Source organism: Trichoplusia ni, chromosome 4 (assembly GCF_003590095.1).
Source record: "Trichoplusia ni isolate ovarian cell line Hi5 chromosome 4, tn1, whole genome shotgun sequence".
Lineage (NCBI taxonomy): Eukaryota > Metazoa > Arthropoda > Insecta > Lepidoptera > Noctuidae > Trichoplusia > Trichoplusia ni.
Genome location: NC_039481.1, coordinates 15,676,484 through 15,693,643, shown reverse-complemented (window position 1 = coordinate 15,693,643; position 17,160 = coordinate 15,676,484). Strand labels below are relative to the sequence as shown.

The 17,160-nt window shown below is 34.2% G+C and overlaps 2 protein-coding genes across 3 annotated transcripts in view; one reads left to right on the top strand and one right to left on the bottom strand.

Moving 5' to 3' along the window:
* LOC113493220 (alpha-tocopherol transfer protein-like) overlaps positions 1-6,583 on the top strand; it is a 28,020-nt gene extending 21,437 nt beyond the window's left edge. For both annotated transcript variants that reach the window (XM_026871086.1, XM_026871087.1), the window contains exons 3-7: positions 2,509-2,603; positions 3,323-3,476; positions 4,389-4,582; positions 4,883-5,144; positions 5,440-6,583. In XM_026871086.1, coding sequence (XP_026726887.1) covers positions 2,509-2,603; positions 3,323-3,476; positions 4,389-4,582; positions 4,883-5,144; positions 5,440-5,471 — 737 coding nt within the window. In that variant the 3' untranslated portion in view covers positions 5,472-6,583. The remainder of the gene's footprint in view (positions 1-2,508; positions 2,604-3,322; positions 3,477-4,388; positions 4,583-4,882; positions 5,145-5,439) is intronic.
* Positions 6,584-6,665: 82 nt separating this feature from the next.
* On the bottom strand, positions 6,666-16,906 carry LOC113493219 (alpha-tocopherol transfer protein-like). The gene is made up of 6 exons (XM_026871085.1): positions 16,437-16,906; positions 11,839-11,933; positions 11,608-11,761; positions 9,376-9,569; positions 7,213-7,474; positions 6,666-6,942 (listed from the first exon to the last, which is right to left on the bottom strand). Exons 1-6 carry the CDS (start codon positions 16,612-16,614, stop codon positions 6,878-6,880), a joined length of 948 nt encoding a protein of 315 aa, XP_026726886.1. The 5' UTR covers positions 16,615-16,906; the 3' UTR covers positions 6,666-6,877.
* Between the last annotated feature and the right edge of the window lie 254 nt (positions 16,907-17,160).

The following is a 17,160-nucleotide window of genomic DNA, read 5'->3' as shown; positions in this document are numbered from 1 at the left end:
CATAACCGAAGGGTTCTATAAATCTCGCAAATAGTAAGCTATATATCATATTTATGGCAATAACGATTTCTGTCAACTATGACTCAGTGTGTTTTTGAACCATTGACTTAGTTTTCTGCTATAATTTTACGTTTTATCGCGTAATAGACTAAATTAAGAACTAGACACCTTTACAAACCCAAAGCCGTCAGCAACCGCTTCATACTGAGATAGTCGAAAAAAAGGAGATTCCTCAATTCGAGGTTATGAGATGTCGAATAAGAGTTACGGTGACAGGTCCTTAGATCTCATTCTACGCTTTGCCAAATAAGTTTGGTAAAATCAAGATACTGAACGAAACCAAGACCTTAAAGAAAAAAACATGCTATCTACGGGAATAGATTAAAAAAATGTAGTGTCCGCACCAAATTCATTCAGAGTTGTTTATTTAGTAACGATAAACTCATGCATATTTCTCAGCATACATCGTGATAGACTGGGACCAAACTAAAGACCTTAACCATGAGCCGACTGCTGTTGTATCCAAAACTAGTCCGGCATTCCCGATAAATATTTGGTAGGTAAATACCAAAGTCCAGTATAGCAGTCAACGCCTGCGCTTTGGCTAACCACAGTTCTGTTACAAAAGAAGCTCATTCATATTTAACTTTGCAGAATAACATTGTCATAGATCATCGTAATACATCAGATAAGATATAACTTGTGTAAATATAAGGTCGGATTAATGGCCGCTGTTTTATTACGTCAAATAACTTATAATAGTCTCGTTGTGGATAATCTTCAGTCGTTACCTGACAATGTATGGTTACTTCTACATTTGTAATGGTTGCTTTGACGGTTGATCTGAAGTTGCGGAAAATTTTATCATTAGTTCTAACTACTAATCAAAAATGGTAAATACCTGACTATAATTTGTTCTAAGCTAAAAATTTATAACAGAAATATTGGTTTATTGCAATTGCTAAAATAAAATATGTAAATATAAAACCTTAAGTAAATAAGACGAATATTTAGGTCTGTTAAACCTAAAAAGTCACATTATGATATAAAAGTATGTAATAATTAATGGCATTAGTAGTGATGAGGAATGAGGTAGAATGCGTGTGGCTGAATCCGAACCCAGTCGTAGCATAACAAAAACCGGTGCATCTTAAAAGGAAGTCGCCAATTACGTACCTATATAATTCGATTGGAAGGAACTAAGGTCAAGTTTACAAACATTATAACTTTAATAACACAAACCTACATACTTGCGTTTCTAGTACTTACTTGAAGGCTATTCGATTCAGCTCGTATTACCTTTGTTTTATATTATCTAAACATTGGTAGGCTACAGCCTCCTCATAAGGCAACATTGTAGAAGGTAATGACGTCACTGTACCGCATTCTAAATAGATTCGACCGTCTTTCCCACAACGGCAGCAGTTTGTTTAAGGGTTGGTGGCATTGTGGTAGGTTTGTCTTGTACTAATGATGGTTTACCAATAAACAAGGATTTTCGTGACTTTTCTATTTACCTATGTTACTGGATGGTTATTCATTTCCTTTTGGTAATCTTGGCTTGTTAATATTGAGGTTATGTGATGCTTTATTAAAATAACTTCATTTTTATTTATTGACCCGTCAGACTTACTAAAGTAAGTTCAATAATTGTTTTTAGGATGTAGTTTCTTGCAATATAGATACTTTGCTTAGAATTCAATTAACAACTAAATCACTTAACATGTTAATTAAAGTATTTCCGCATCACCTCATACTATACATATTAAGTAATATACAATAGGGCCGAGCAACGTATTAGCATGAATCACTGAATTTCGAAGGGAAAACCTTCCACCTTTCACTACGTTTTCCGTAGATAATTTATTGCCATCATAGGTATATTTAATTAGGTACTTCAGTAACTGACATGTTTACTTAATGGCTGGTAAGGAAAGTGACCTACACTCTAAGTTTATATACCTTCCAGTACTTACCTAAGTTCTTGACATAACGGTCATAATTAGTATTGTAAATAATTACTAACAAATAATATACCTAGTTAGCAACCGTTTGACTTGTGAATCCCTTTCGGTATTGAGTCATATTGCGAATTAATTAACTTTATTTATAAAAATAAAGAAGAATCATTTAGCTACGTAACGATGTGTATCATTAATATTATTTACATTATTAATCACTATCACTTAACTAGTAGGCTGGGTATATATGGGCTGGTTTAGTCATACAAAAAATTACAATTTTCTTAAAAAAAACTGCTATAACTAAGTTTCTCGGATATTACTCGGATAAGACGAGATAGATCACGGCTTAGGCAATAGACATATGCCTAGGCAATGTGACATAGTATTAGAATAAAATACATCAAACGTAAGAAATGACACTCTTTTTTGGCGTTAGCGCTTGGATAAATGTGTCTGGTCTGTCTACAGACCCATTCTGCTTCTAGCATTGAGCTAGAGGCTTTATCTATTTAACTAATTCACTTTTTTTTAATACATTTTTCAGAGGATAAAGACTTAGTGGTGCCGACGGACAGTGAAGCGTGGCTGGTGCGGTTCTTGAGGCCTTGCAAGTTCTACCCCGAGAGCGCCTATGACCTTGTAAGTGTTATGCCATTATTAAAATAATAATAAAGGCGTTTCATAGTTCCTAGTGTACTTACTGGATACTTAGATGATCTAACATTTCCTTTCTCCGTGTTGGATATTGTACTAACCTATCCAACATAAAGGCTGGGTTGACCGCGAAAGCATCAGACGCAAAGGAACGTCCCTAACGCTATCTTATGAACTGCGAATTTCAGTTTGAAAAGTAGTAATTTTAATCTAAACTCGACTTTTGATTGGTGTTTTATAGCTCTTGGAGTCTGGACCCATGTTTTCGTTTGTACCCAAAGGTATTTAGGATTATTGTGTAATATTTTCAAGTACAAGAAACATTAACGAACCGCAACCTTATTGCATAATTTGTATTTATACATATATGTATAAAGAACACACAAGACTTCATTCATAGCTATTTGACTAAGAATTTGAATTGCAATAAGCATGTAATACTTTTCCTTGGAACCTTATATGTTTACTTACACTTATTTAATTGGCAAACTTGTTAAGCTGTGTAGCTCTTCTTTAACTTGCAACACAATAGTAGGGCACTGACAACCCTGGGATTTTTAAAAATTTGAAATACAAATATTAGTCATCTAACAAATGGCCACCTGTTAATGTCAGCCAGCCCCAAGTTTTCAGGCAACCACGATTGCAGCATAATGCAACCACGAATATATAACACGTACTTAGATCTTTTCGTTTATTTCCAGATCAAACGTTACTACGGGTTCAAGCTCAAGCACTCGAAGCACTACGAGGGTCTGATCCCCAGCAAGGAGACCAACGTGTTCATACAGAACGTGCTGACGGTGCTGCCCACACGGGACCAGCTCGGCAGGAGGGTGCTGGTGCTGGAGCTTGGCAGTGAGTACACCACCTTCTAGACATTACCACAACATTGCCCAAGTAGCTTTGCCAATTTATTAAGAATAACAGTAGTCTTAGCTTAGGAAAAGTTGCTAACAATATTTTGGAAAAGAAATGAAATTATTACCTACCATTCCCTTAAAATGATAACTTAGATATTTTGAACTGTGTTTTTTTTTATTATATGAAAATAAAAATGATTTAAAATGTGGCCAACACTTTTGTCCTACACGATAGACAATTGTATGTAGTAGGTACCTTAATATTAGCCGATCACAACTACATTCTGTGTTATCTTGATCTACAGCAATCATGGCTAAGCTAATACAAACATAATTACATTTAAAATATGCCAATTTTTACGTGTGGATAAATAACATTGTGAATATGTAGGTAAAACAGTCACGCAGCTGTAACCGAGATAATGCACAAACAAATAATATGTTGCAGACACTCTCGAAATATTACTGACCAAGCGATCTTAGTTGTATGACGTCATTATCATAATCAGCAGTTTGTATATGTACATACATATCCGATCAGAACATAATTACATTGCATAGATTTAAACTGTCTCTTCACTACGGAAACTTAGAAAAACTTAGTTGTAGAACCTATATAAATGACAAAAAAAACATCTCTCTATAATATTATTATGGGTGCGTTTCCACCAGGTTTCCGTAATGTTTTTTTTTTTGCTTAGACCAATACAAACGTCTACTGATTGGGCTTTATTTTTATACATATTCCTCGAATCCTTGGTGAGAATGCAATCTGATGAGGATATATTCCATTCATACATATTTTGACCCACATGTCAGTCCCTAGGCACACCTATGTATCTATACAAACTTGACTAACACGTAGATAAAATACAAACTTACCTAACATACTCATTTCTACTTGCAGAAAAATGGAAGCCCAGCAAGTGCAGTCTGGACGAGGTGTTCAAGGGCTGCGTGCTGTTCCTGGAGGCGGCCATGTTGGAGCCCGAGAGCCAGATATGTGGCGCCGTCGTCATCTTCGACATGGACGGACTGTCCATGCAGCACGTCTGGCAGTTCACTCCGAGCTTCGCCAACAGAATTGTCGACTGGTTGCAGGTTTGTAATGTGATTTTGGACTTAGTTCAGCATAATTCTGAACTTGTATGGAATTAGATAAATAAGGCAGATAACTTGAACCAAATTCCCACTTATTATTTTCATATTTTGTATAATGGTAACGTCTTAAACATGTATGTGTCATGCTAGAAAGTTTTCACATATTGATTTATTTCTTTGTTTTTGCATATTCGCATTCATGTAACTGCCTATTCTTGTCTGCACTCAGTACTAAAGCTTGTGAAACTTTGGCATCCAAATCTAACGTTGATTTTACAAATAAACTTCTGTTACTTCTAGGAGGCCATTCCGCTTCGCATCAAAGGCCTGTACATCATCAACCAGCCGTTCATCTTCGACATGGTGTTCAAGATCTTCAAGCCTTTCCTGAAAGAGAAGCTCCGATCCCGTATCGTGTTCATGGGGAACGACAGGAAGCTGCTGCACGAGTATATCAGCCCCAAGTGCCTCCCGGAGCAGTATGGCGGAACCCTGTCCATACCCAGCGTCACTGGTGGACAGTGGCTGGAGCTACTCCTTATGTGTGATAAGGAATTCAGTGGTAAGTGAATTTGGATTTTGTAATGCTCAAATTTTTTTACTTACTTGACTAAGATACAAAATCTTATCTAATCTTATCTAATAATATGAAATAAGTAAATGAGCTTGTGACATTGTATAGGGCTGTCTCAAGACCCCGTCAAACGATTTTGCAAATCGTTTTGCTGACAGACAACTGCGTTGTTTTAGAGTCCCATGGGTTATATTTTAACCCGGAAAATGGTGCCCTATGAAATAGGCTCGGGTAACTTAAGATGTATTCTGTCAATACTAACAATATTTTCTTCTTGTTGCAGCAATCAATTCGTATGGATACAAGAAGAAGTGAAATAGCACTGAGTGAAATGGACGATTTTATGCAATGTGATATAAATACGCATACCGTGATAATATCGAATACTTTATTTTAGATTTATATTTACGTACAAAGCATAATATTAGAGAGCCTTAGCCATTGGAGTTTATTCTAGATGTAGAAATAATTAAGTAAATAGTTTTAATAAAAATACACTCTTTGTATACGTCTGAATGGTACATTAAGCATTTGATATTTATCTGAAGCATTTTTAGTAATGTTTGATATTTGGACCAATATTATGTATGTTATATACTATGTATGTTTGTATGTATTTATCTAAGAATAATGCCTTTTAGCTTATATTTATAGTATGTATATCTCATAGATTTATGTAAGCATTTGATATTATTTCCTAAACTATACTACAAGTTGGGAGTTAAGTTTTGAACTGTTTTATATGTTATTGATATCTAAAACATCTCATTAGGCTAGGGCAGCTATCGGGTCCAAAGAAACGTTTGAGTTTTTGTAATTAATCTGTAAAAGAGGAATGATTGTTTGTGCACAGTTTCTTTTGTTCTGCCCTTTTTGGGACTAGTGTACTCGATTTTTTAACCTAATTTCTATTTTATCTTTGCGTCATACATTTCTCAAAAGCGGGCTGTGATTGTCTCAATAAATGCATTGTTATTCAAGGCTTGAAGCCTCAATCGACTACGTGTGCACTGATATGTATATTTTTAAACAGCAGGACTTCATTATGGAAGCGAGATGGCTTACTATAAAACGATACAGGCATCTAGCATTCGCAACGAAGGGCTCAAAGCAAGAGCAATACTATCCATGATAATTATGTTTCACATATTAGAATCTCATATTACACGTATAAAAAACTACATATCCTATCCACGTATATTTTTCTCATTTTATATTTTAGTATAAATCGAAGTCCATAACCTTAAAAGGTTTTATGGTAAGGATCGTAAGATATTTGTATGTTGAATTTGTAAATATTGTGTACCATCACTTACACATAATATTAGCGATAAGAAAAACATTTAAGAACTCAACAAGTATTGAGTAAATTATGTACCTACATATGTATTTTTGTAAATTCTTATTTTAAAATGTGTATATTTGTTAAAATCAACTATAATAATAATGTCACTCAAATGCGTGAGAGGTTATAAATTATAATTTTAATAGTAAGTAAATAAATAAACATTTTTTTATTAATTACTGTCTTTTATTCTATAATACCATCCGCGGACCCATTGTACCTTTGTATTTAAAACTAAGTCCATTTGTATTCATTGAATTCCATGTATTAAAGTATCTAAGTATCACACTATGTCTTAAGAGAAAAATGCACTAATCTAAATTACATCAGTATCTTAAAGTTGAGCGTTGAGTTCCAAAGTTCCAGTTTTGTACTTTCAATGAGCCTTGGCAATCTTACTGTTATTGTTCACGTTCTTGATGTAGCCGTAGGAGTTCGCCACTGAAAAAAAATGATTGATTTGTAATTAAATCAATAATTAAACAATAAAAAATTTATATATAAAATAAAATAACCAATTTATAGCCAGTACTAACATGTTATAAAAAAAAAATAACAATGGTTTTTCATATTTTAAGATGTTTCCAGTACTGTACGTTTTATGAAATCTTAGTCAACTGTGGGAAAAAAGCCGGCTTGGCCAGTAAAGCAACGGACGTGTGTGAAGGGTTACCCTAAAACCTACAACTATGTTATCAAATTCAAACTCACATTTATATTCCTCCTCGTAATGGCGCAGCATCTTCCACAGCACTTCGCCCGTGATCTCCGGTTCAGGCAGGAGCCCGCCGTGTCGTTTCCTCAGCGCTTTAGGATCCACATGCTCCATTAAAGAGTTCATGTTGCTCCCGTGGAAGTGTATGCGGGATCTCAACTTCTCCCTCATGAAAGGTTTGAAGATCGCGAACAGCATGTTGAAGATGTACGGCTGGTTAATTATGTGGACCGCCTTGACGCGGATCGGCACGCATTCCTGGAATTATAGAATGCAATGCTAGTTAGTAAGATAGCAAAATTACTATGGTCAGTGTCGTGGTAACAATAAGGTAACTGTATACAATCAACAGACCCAAGTCTGTCTAAAATGCCGCTTCTGCACAAAGTAATACCTATTCATTTTAATGATTATCAAAACTTTTCCATTTCATATTGTCGTCAGCTAATCAATTAGATAAATCTTTCTTGGAGAAAGTTGTTAGTTTCCAAATAAAGAAGCAGCGTTTAAATATAACCGGTGTCTGTTTAAATAGATTGTTAGCAGGTTGTTTGTCAGGGTGACCGTAAAGGTGAACGAGGCAAAGGGGTACCTGTACCTGCCAAAAACTGGTTAGGCTTTATAAATTCTGACTAAAACCATCAAACATTCTACCTATAGTAGACAACTATAGTAAGTACTCTACCAGTTATTCTGACCAGAACGTCCAGAACACATTCATCCTCTTAGCAGCATTTCATTGTACAGTGTAACCTATACTCATTTAATTCGATACGTTTGCCAGCATCAATTCGCAGACTTGCACACACATAATTGACCTTTTATACTCGATGATTAACCTCTTCGTCTCGATGTCGCGAACGCATATCAAGACATATATTTGTTATTTACAACGTTTTAATATAATTGCTAATACTGATACGTAACATATTACGTTTAGTAGTGGACGGCAATTAATCTAATTGGTATTGCACTATGTTGAAGACAAATCAAAAAATTATTTGATATGCTATGCTATAATGGCTATTTCTCAAATTAAACTTTTCGTAAAACGTTCCGTGGTTAAACGTAAGACGTCTAATAAGCGATACTTATATTTTGGAGTGAGGAGTTACAATCGAGATTAATAAGTTCAAAGATTTTTAGGAAAAGAAATACGGCGTGATAAATAATTTAGCCTCGAAGCCTACTTTTAGGTAAACATAAGAATCTTAACTGTAACTGTAATTCCAGCTATCATATAAAAACCTCCTTAATAGTTCATGCATATCCAAAAGACAACCACTGACTTGTTCTGAGGATCTTCTAGTTAGTAAATGACCTAATGTGGTGTACTCTCATACTTTAATGTTAGAGTTAGTTATACATCTATCATATCTTATACATATGACATTCGAAAGCTTGTTTGAAGTACTTTCGAAACCGCCTGAGCCTGCTCTCTGCTCAGCCGGGAGCAATGAGGCGGGTCATTGAACTCAGATGCACAAATCATGAGATGGATATGTTTTGTTGACTCATCGAAAAAGGTTTTAGGTCAAAGGAACATTTTCGGAACGGGATTTTCAAATGGACAAATAACTTACAATTGTATATATATTTCATATTTCAAAACATAACTAATGTATACAGATAATAAATACAGCTATTGTCAACAAATCATTTTACGACTATCGATTAATGCCTTATCGTCGTGTTATTTAGCTTCCAAATAAATAAACACATGTATTTAATTACGATATCTTAAAATTTTGCCAATTATAACTTATTACAGTCGTGAGTCAATAACATATTATAGCATCGTTACAAATTACAATTTGCCTAACAACGTGATTAAGACTAGATTAAATATTTTAATTGATAGGAACGAAGAGATTGCCCGAACGGATTCCAAAGGTCAATTATTATATCTTCTTTTATAAAAAGTTTTTTTTTTATTATTTTAAAATTATAAGCGCGTGAAAGAAGGACTGTCGCGTCGACAGATTTGGTTTTGTCAAAACAATTTTCGGTGAACTGTGGAATTTACTCTACATGTATCCCAAGCTTAATCAAAATTAAAAAAAACAACGAACTTGGTTAAGTATGTAAATTATTTTTTAAATTAAAGCTGATCCGAAATGGTGTTTTGATCCTTGCTAATAAGTGGTTGATTTTCCTACCTGTATCCATTCGAGCACCATTTTCGCGTAAGACGGTGTGAACTGCATGATGTGTTTGAAGGAGAGCCCCTTCATGTCAAACACGCTGATGACGCCGCAGATCTGGGTCTGTGGCTCGGCCATGGCTCCCTCCAGCCCCATCTGGATGCCACGGAACACTTCCTTCAGAGGCACATCCTGAGGGTTCCATCGCTCTGGAAGTATACAATTTGTTTAAACAAAGTTTTCTTATTCAAATCTGGATTAACAAATATGGTATTTTACTACTACAAGTAGTCTAACGGGGCAGTTTAACCAGAACTGAATTCTTGTGAAAACATGCTGTGTCGATATAGCCTAAAAATTGATTACGCGTAATCTAACAGACGAATTACTAAATTTTGTATCAATTAGGAAAAACCGGAAAAAGAGTAAGTGAAATAAGAAATTGAACCACAATAACCATTTCATTTTGCTTTTAATTTGTTAGGAGTATCTATAAGTAGTATACTTCTAGTTCAGTTTGATTTAGTTTCTAAGTAAATACTCCACCGCATACGAGTTTCCGAAGGTCAGTCGTAGCGCGGCAAGTCGAGCACACAGTCTCCGCGCCAATCATTGCGAACACGCTTTCTATTACCTAACTTACTGGGTTCGGTTGGAACTGGAAGTCATTCACCTCAGAATGATTTAGTGTGAATTGTATTACACAACTTATACACGCATATAAAAGTGTTCCGAAAACAAAATGTCAGAAACTAGATACTTCCTAAGAGACTTCCTTAAAGAAATTACGAGGATAAAGATATTTAAGCCTATATTGTCAATGTAATAAGCTCCTGCTTTTTTATTCAGATTAATGCAGAAAAAGAAACAGGTGTTTCTAATAAATACTAAGGATATACATTCCTGATTTTTGGTCGATAGAAATAAACATTGCGAGATTCATTATAGGATATTTAAACCACAACGCCTGATGATGATAATAGTGCAAGTCTCTAAAACAGTCAGACCTTATGAAATCTTCTTCACAATATCACACAAACTACGTATACTGCCTACCTACATAATATAAGCAGTTACATAAAATGCAATCTGAGACTCGTCCTAATTTCGTACAAAACCAGTTTCGATCAAGAATTTTGTTGCGCAAAGCTTCGTTAATATAAACAAATAGAGATGGAATTGGTTATAGGCTTTGCTTTATAGGCTTACGCTCGATTGATGACTTATAAAAAACTCAGGAAGACCAAACAGAAATGTTTTGAATTAACATCATCATCAAAATTTAACAGCTGGGCACTTCTCGGTGTAGCGATTTCCGTCTTTCTCCATCCTGTGGCATCTCTTTCACTTCTTTCAGTTGGTCTATGTACTTCCCTCTGACCTTCCTCTTCCGCTTCGTGTGACGATCTGTCCTAATATATTAGCAATAAATGAGTCATCGGGTATAAGGTGGTTTATAATGTTCCCTCGTTTTTTCTCGATATTATTTAGTATTCCTCTCCTCTGGTTTTATTAACCTTAGGCAATCCTCATTACAAACTTTTTCAGTCTACGATATATTTTTCCATATCTCGAAAGCCTTAACTCAACAAATTCTAAATGCCTAAAGATCAATCTAGAAACGAACTTGAAAACTATAAGTATATCTAATTCTAATCACACAGTGCCGCTTCGTATAGTTATCTATAGAAACCTGGACAAAAAACGTTTGCCTTTTTGGCTTAATTAGCATGAGTCACGTAACTGATGTTAGCTTATAATTATTGTTATTAGAACTAAGCATGATCCTTGTCCATCATAATGTCAACAACATGACAAGTACTTTTTTGTTTTATTTTTAGTCACTCGTTTTGTAGCTCTATTTTGCTCCATATCGGCTATCCTCATGATTTGTAAGTTCAAGAGTTCTGCTCCATAATCATTATTTTGAGTTTCTTTAAATTAAATTATCTTAACGGGTTCATTTAACTTTGTTAAGAGTTGAACTTTACGCGCTATTTCGTTGCCAGTATCAATTTCTGTTACGCACTGATAAGCTAGTCGGCTCAAAACTTTCAAAATTGTAAACTTTATTGTCTAATGCAAAAACTACTTACTCTGAAATCAATGCTTATTTTGTAGGAGAAAATCAAATGGTTGTGTGAGACACCCCTGTTAGTAGGCCACTAATGAGAAGGAGTGATAAGGGAAAAAAAGTTGGCCGGAATCTTAGGAGTAAGTATCAGGTAAGTCAAAAGTAAAACCAACCTCCAGATTCCACAAGGATGATCCTCCGTCCGTGCTGGTCGCGCGGAGCCAAGATCGAGATGATTGAATGTTGGAACGGAGACTGAATGTTTGACGGGAGTAAATCTGTACAGTAATCTGCGTAGTGCTGTCTGAACTTGTAGTATGCTTCAATCTGTTGAAAGACAAACAGTAATGCATAAAATACTTGAAATTGTGTGAAGAGATTTTTCATGATATTTGACTACGAACCTTTTTCAAAGCACTTTCGGGGTAGAACTTGCATGGTCTGAGGAACTTCATTAGAAAATCGTCGCGCTCAATCGGAATAAAAAGCGATGTCTCTTCTGGAAATATTAAAACAGATTACGTTAGATTAACCTTTACATGTAGAATTAGGTGTGTCTTGGAAAGTACTGGTCCGGCGAAATTTATTTCTGAAAGACTGATCTACGAATCTAAATCATTCAGGGCGCTAAACAACTGTACATACGAACATGAATAAAGATAAATAGGTTGGTAATATCGTTCTAAGTCTCATCTTTGTCTGACTTTTTATTCCAAAACTAAAATAAAACAAAACACTAATCTCAGGCAATCTTCACTTCAATCACTTTATGTTGAATCACTCATGAAACCTGTTTCGCCTTATACGTCATTAAATACTTTAAAAAGTTTTTGCTCAATATTTATTATCCATAGCTCATATTTAATAACTCTTGAACTTTAAAACCTATAAATTTGCACAACAAAATGTACATTGATTTAGTTTTTGTCGTATTTCGTGGAACAAGGTCTCAGTCAAACATTTGTTTAACATTATGTATGATTTATTCGTACCTAATAATAATTTAGAGAAGAGTAATTTTAAAATTTGACAAACAAGATATATTATTTGATGGATTTAAATGTAAGATGTTTGTTGTACTCAATTACTTTTAGTGATGTAAAAACAAAATTTAAACAATAAACATTTTGTACAATCATACAAGTAGCGTAGGAATTTAAAATCTTATTTCAAATAAATGAAATCAATTAGTTATGTAACTACATACATATTTATAGTAGTGAAAAAACATGTGAATTTTATAACCATTTTTTAAAAGAAATAAGTTGCGTTACAAATAGAAACAATTACTTAAATTCATCACATGAAACGGAAAACAGACTCTTTTTTTACATCATCCCGCGATTTTGCAATCTCATGGCGGTAGTCCATTACTCGGATATCATGCTATTACCTAAGTTATCTAAGCGTTAAAAGTACGAATAACTGACATGTTCTGTTTCACAATTCACCGTACTTAATAGTAGTACCAACTCACTGGTATTGAACCGCAGTGGAATTTCCGTTTGGAGTGTTCTAAGAGACACGTTTTTTATTTTAGCAAACTTTCTTTTACATTTGATTTATTAAACAAAGTGTATTTTTTTCTTTATACTAACTAGTAAACAGATCTTAACATCAATTTATACCTAAGTTTCATAGCAAAGTTTCTTTTACCGTTTACTTATGAATGAGAACAAATTATATTCTTCAATATTTGTTTACACGACACGATGAAATAATATCGTACAGTAAAAAGCACTTTACTTATTGCTTTCTGTTGACCAAATTATGTAACTGCTTTCTAAACAACCCCCGTACCTACTCCCGAATTTACTATCGTTTTGAAAAGCATCGTAGAAGATGTTCTATTAGATTTCAGACAATTTTTAAAACGAATTCATTTGAAGTTATGCAAAACTTCCTTATGACGCATTTAGGCAAACAAGAACATGTTTTTTGCATTCATGGATGTAGATATAATCATGGATATTTATAATGACTAGCAATTTTAAAATTTGTTGTTGGCTGTAAACCTTAATCCATCATGATATTAAAAAAGCAACAGAGTTGTACAAATTGCATATCAGGATCAAAGGAAACAAAGAAATCTTGTCTTTAATTACCACATAAATCTTAAAAGCACTCATTGTGACTTATGAACGGGAAATTACATACGAATATACAGGAATAGCTTATAGCGAAAATCTATATAAATAAATGAATGCTGGTAAGCGTATAACTCTATTTCTTTTTAATGTTCCTCAAGGGCCACACATGGTTTTAATACTTAATAGAAAAATGGATTTTAAGGGAATGTAATGGAGAGGGGGGAGGGGAGAGCTACATTTTATCCCGGCATTCCCACTTAAATCGGAACCACCGCGCGCTGGAAACTGCAGTCCACGCGGACGGAGTCGCGGGCAGCAGTTAGTGTACAAATAAAAATATAGTATCTATGGTACATTGACGCAATTAAAATTAAATTACTGGAATTACATAGTACGATGAGTCTTATAATCATGCCATTATTTGACTACAGAAAAAGGTTCGCAGAATCTTCAAATTAGAATTTTCGGCGTATAAATTCTTGTAGAAGATATATGTCATAAACTTAACAAAAGTTTATGACATATATCTTCTAGCAAATTGTTAGTGTAAAGACATTTGTCCATTTTATATATGTGTTTTCCATTGTTCATTATATATAGTTCATTTTCTACCTAATTTTTTATTAGCAGTCATTCGTACATCATATCCTGATATACTGACCATTGTTAAGCTTTTAGTGCAATTATTTTCCATGATACCACGTTGTCAATTTTTCACAGGTGATAAATACAAGTCATTGTTGTAACCGACAACATTAATTTAAGTAAGCTTAAACAATCTTTTTATTCTATAATTATGTTGTTCTTTGATTCATCATTTTCCTATTTCACAAATGTAAGAAGAATCATACACGTTCTATAATGACTTTGTCTGCAATATGATAAAAAATACGAAACTGCTGAATCAATGATGGCGTCGAGAACCTCGCAAAATACCTGCTCATCATTTGATGAAATAGTAATATAGGAAGCACTCAAAATTATGTATACGCTGTATTAAACAATTCAAGTGCCATGAAGTGTGTTATTTAAAAACCGGACGTCAATATTTAGTCACCATGAAATTAAGCATCGGTCTGTGCATGGTATGTTATGTTGCCACAAAAAAATATTTACAGATTATTTTAGTTATTTTAATACACACATATCTACTTGCGTACATAGAAAATAGCAATAATTGATTAAAAATTATCTAAAGTCTTATACTCGTAGCATCGAATTACTAATTTTAGTATTACCACGATCACCTAATTTTATTTCAGGTAGTAGTTTGGTTCGAAGAGGCTTTTATTATCTCACCAGTTTTATTAAAATAATATTGAAGTATGCATAAGATTTGTACATATTGGATCTGACCTATTTAGATGGATAACAACTCATTTTTCAAAATTTACCTGCGATGGACTGTTTTAAACAAAAGTTATTCATTCTTCAGGACACCATAAAACAATGCCCGAAAATAACGTTTTGCACTAAAGTTACTACCTCAGCATTTAATTGTTATGCACTAAAGTTGTCAAAGATAAATCATAATTATATATTTTTTGTCTTTTAAAGAATCTTCATACGTACCGACTACAATAAAAAAGTTTAAGTTAAATAGTAAAAACTGTCTTAAAGCAGCATTCTTGTGCATATGTAAAAAGCACCTTCCTAGAATCTGCATGAAAAGTTAGGGTTGTATCATCTGCAATAATATGCTGAAATGCGACTGTTGTTAATTGAAAATGAGCAAAGTTCATTTATATAACAGAGGAAGAGTGTAGGGCCCGGTATACTGCATTGTGGCACATCAAAATCCCATCGCTATATATAGTGCTCGCCAATTTTCACACACTGTCTCCTTTTTTGTAAGTGCCCCGTATGCTAAGCTATATGCTAAGCGTAAAATGTAATGCTGAGCTTCATAAGTAAAGACACAAACTCATAGTTTAAAAAGTTTGTTCTCGAATCGTTTTTATAATCACCTCTGTACGAGATTGTAAAAGGGAAAGTCGTAATCTCCACATTTTACGAACTTTCCATTTATACACGCGATGCACTTCAAATGACTGCTCTCGCTGTATCTTGCGGAAGGTCGAGCCTCTGGGTTTACTTAGACAGATAAAATGTAACAATGAGATTTTTTTAAAATATCAACAAAATTCACCAATTCCGAAAGAATACTCAGCTTCTTGTCTGATTAGTCTTTATTCTAAAACAAGTACTGGATGATCTAATAAAATGGATTTTATTGAATTAGTCTCAAAAACCTAGTAAAAAAACTCCAATCAACTGCCGTTAACTAACTGCAATTAAGAAACCAAAATATACAAAAATTCAATAACAATGTCAACAAGATAAACGTGATGTCCACGACTTTGTAATCTTGAAATATTAGATACGATATGCGACATGCAATCTGTAGTAATCAGCTGTTGATAACAAAACGATTACATACAATTATCATGCTTAACAATAACTCGGAAACGAATTGTTTACCAACTTCCAATAAAAGAGTTCTTATTCATTGTAATTGGAGCAAGGACCGTCTATAAAGTGGGTATATTATTTTTGTGCGAATTGGTCGATATTTTTATCAAATCAGCATATTGCATGTCTTGGTTCCAACAGTATTTAAGCACGATACGCAATGCGCGCTAGTTTGCTCTACATTGAATATAAAGATGACCTCTAAGTTTATTCAAGTAATTGCTTTTAGATAAAACCTTATACATTAGTCATAAATATAGAAACAAAAGATAAACAAAGAGAAGCACACATATTAGTTTTAGTATAATTAAGCCCCATAAACGTTGAATGTGAAATCACCAAAAACAATACCTACATGCAATAAAGTCATTGATTTCCTCGACAAAAAACAATCGAATAACAACTATTTGTCCGTAAGAATAAAGTCTAAAACAACTTACTTTTCAAAAGTTTCCGCAACTCAACCAAAGCATTCTCTACGACTTCCGGAGTTTCTCTTAATTCTGTCTTAGCTTTTTCTATACTAGATCCATCGTCGACCGGGGTAAGCTCCAGCATTATTTTATTGTCGCCCCACGTCACAAAAGGGATTCCATCAGAACCGAATTGGACCTCCATTATTATTTTTTGTTTTTAATATCTTAATTAGTACAAAGTCAGTAAGTAAAAATTGAAGTATCAGCAACCGCTCAAACACCATTCACTTGCATTTTCACTCGACACAATTAACAGCGGATTTACGGATTAAAAATAATTATCACAGACACTTTTATCTTTTAAATATGTTGCTAGTGTTCGCGGCTAAGTTTGGAAAGCGTTTGATTGAGTGGATATATGATGTATATAATATATAGAGTTAAGAGCGGTCGCGCGGCCGCCGCGGTGTGCTGCTTAGTGGAGAGTCCATTGTGAGACCATCTTAACGGTATCCCACCACGGCACCGCCACTGCAAACAGTGCCTGCGCACGCGCCGCTCACTTGCGCTCTATACGAATATCTTTTTGAGCTCTGTAGGCTAAATCTTAGTTTATCAAGTGAAGTAATGATTCGATTTTAAGATTAAAAACAATTAGGAGCTTGTCCGACATACAAGGATGTTCAGATAAAAAAAGTATTTTACCAAAAAAAAATTAGGAGTTAATAATTTACTTAATGTGCGTTCT

Coding starts and splice junctions, on each gene's coding strand:
- LOC113493219 (XM_026871085.1), bottom strand. CDS start 16,614: ATGGAGGTCCAATTCGGTTCTGATGGAATCCCTTTTGTGACGTGGGGC. Junction 9,570..11,607: donor CATCCTTGTGGAATCTGGAG/GTTGGTTTTACT, acceptor GTATACTTCCAG/AGCGATGGAACCCTCAGGAT. Junction 7,475..9,375: donor TGGTGCTCGAATGGATACAG/GTAGGAAAATCA, acceptor CTATAATTCCAG/GAATGCGTGCCGATCCGCGT.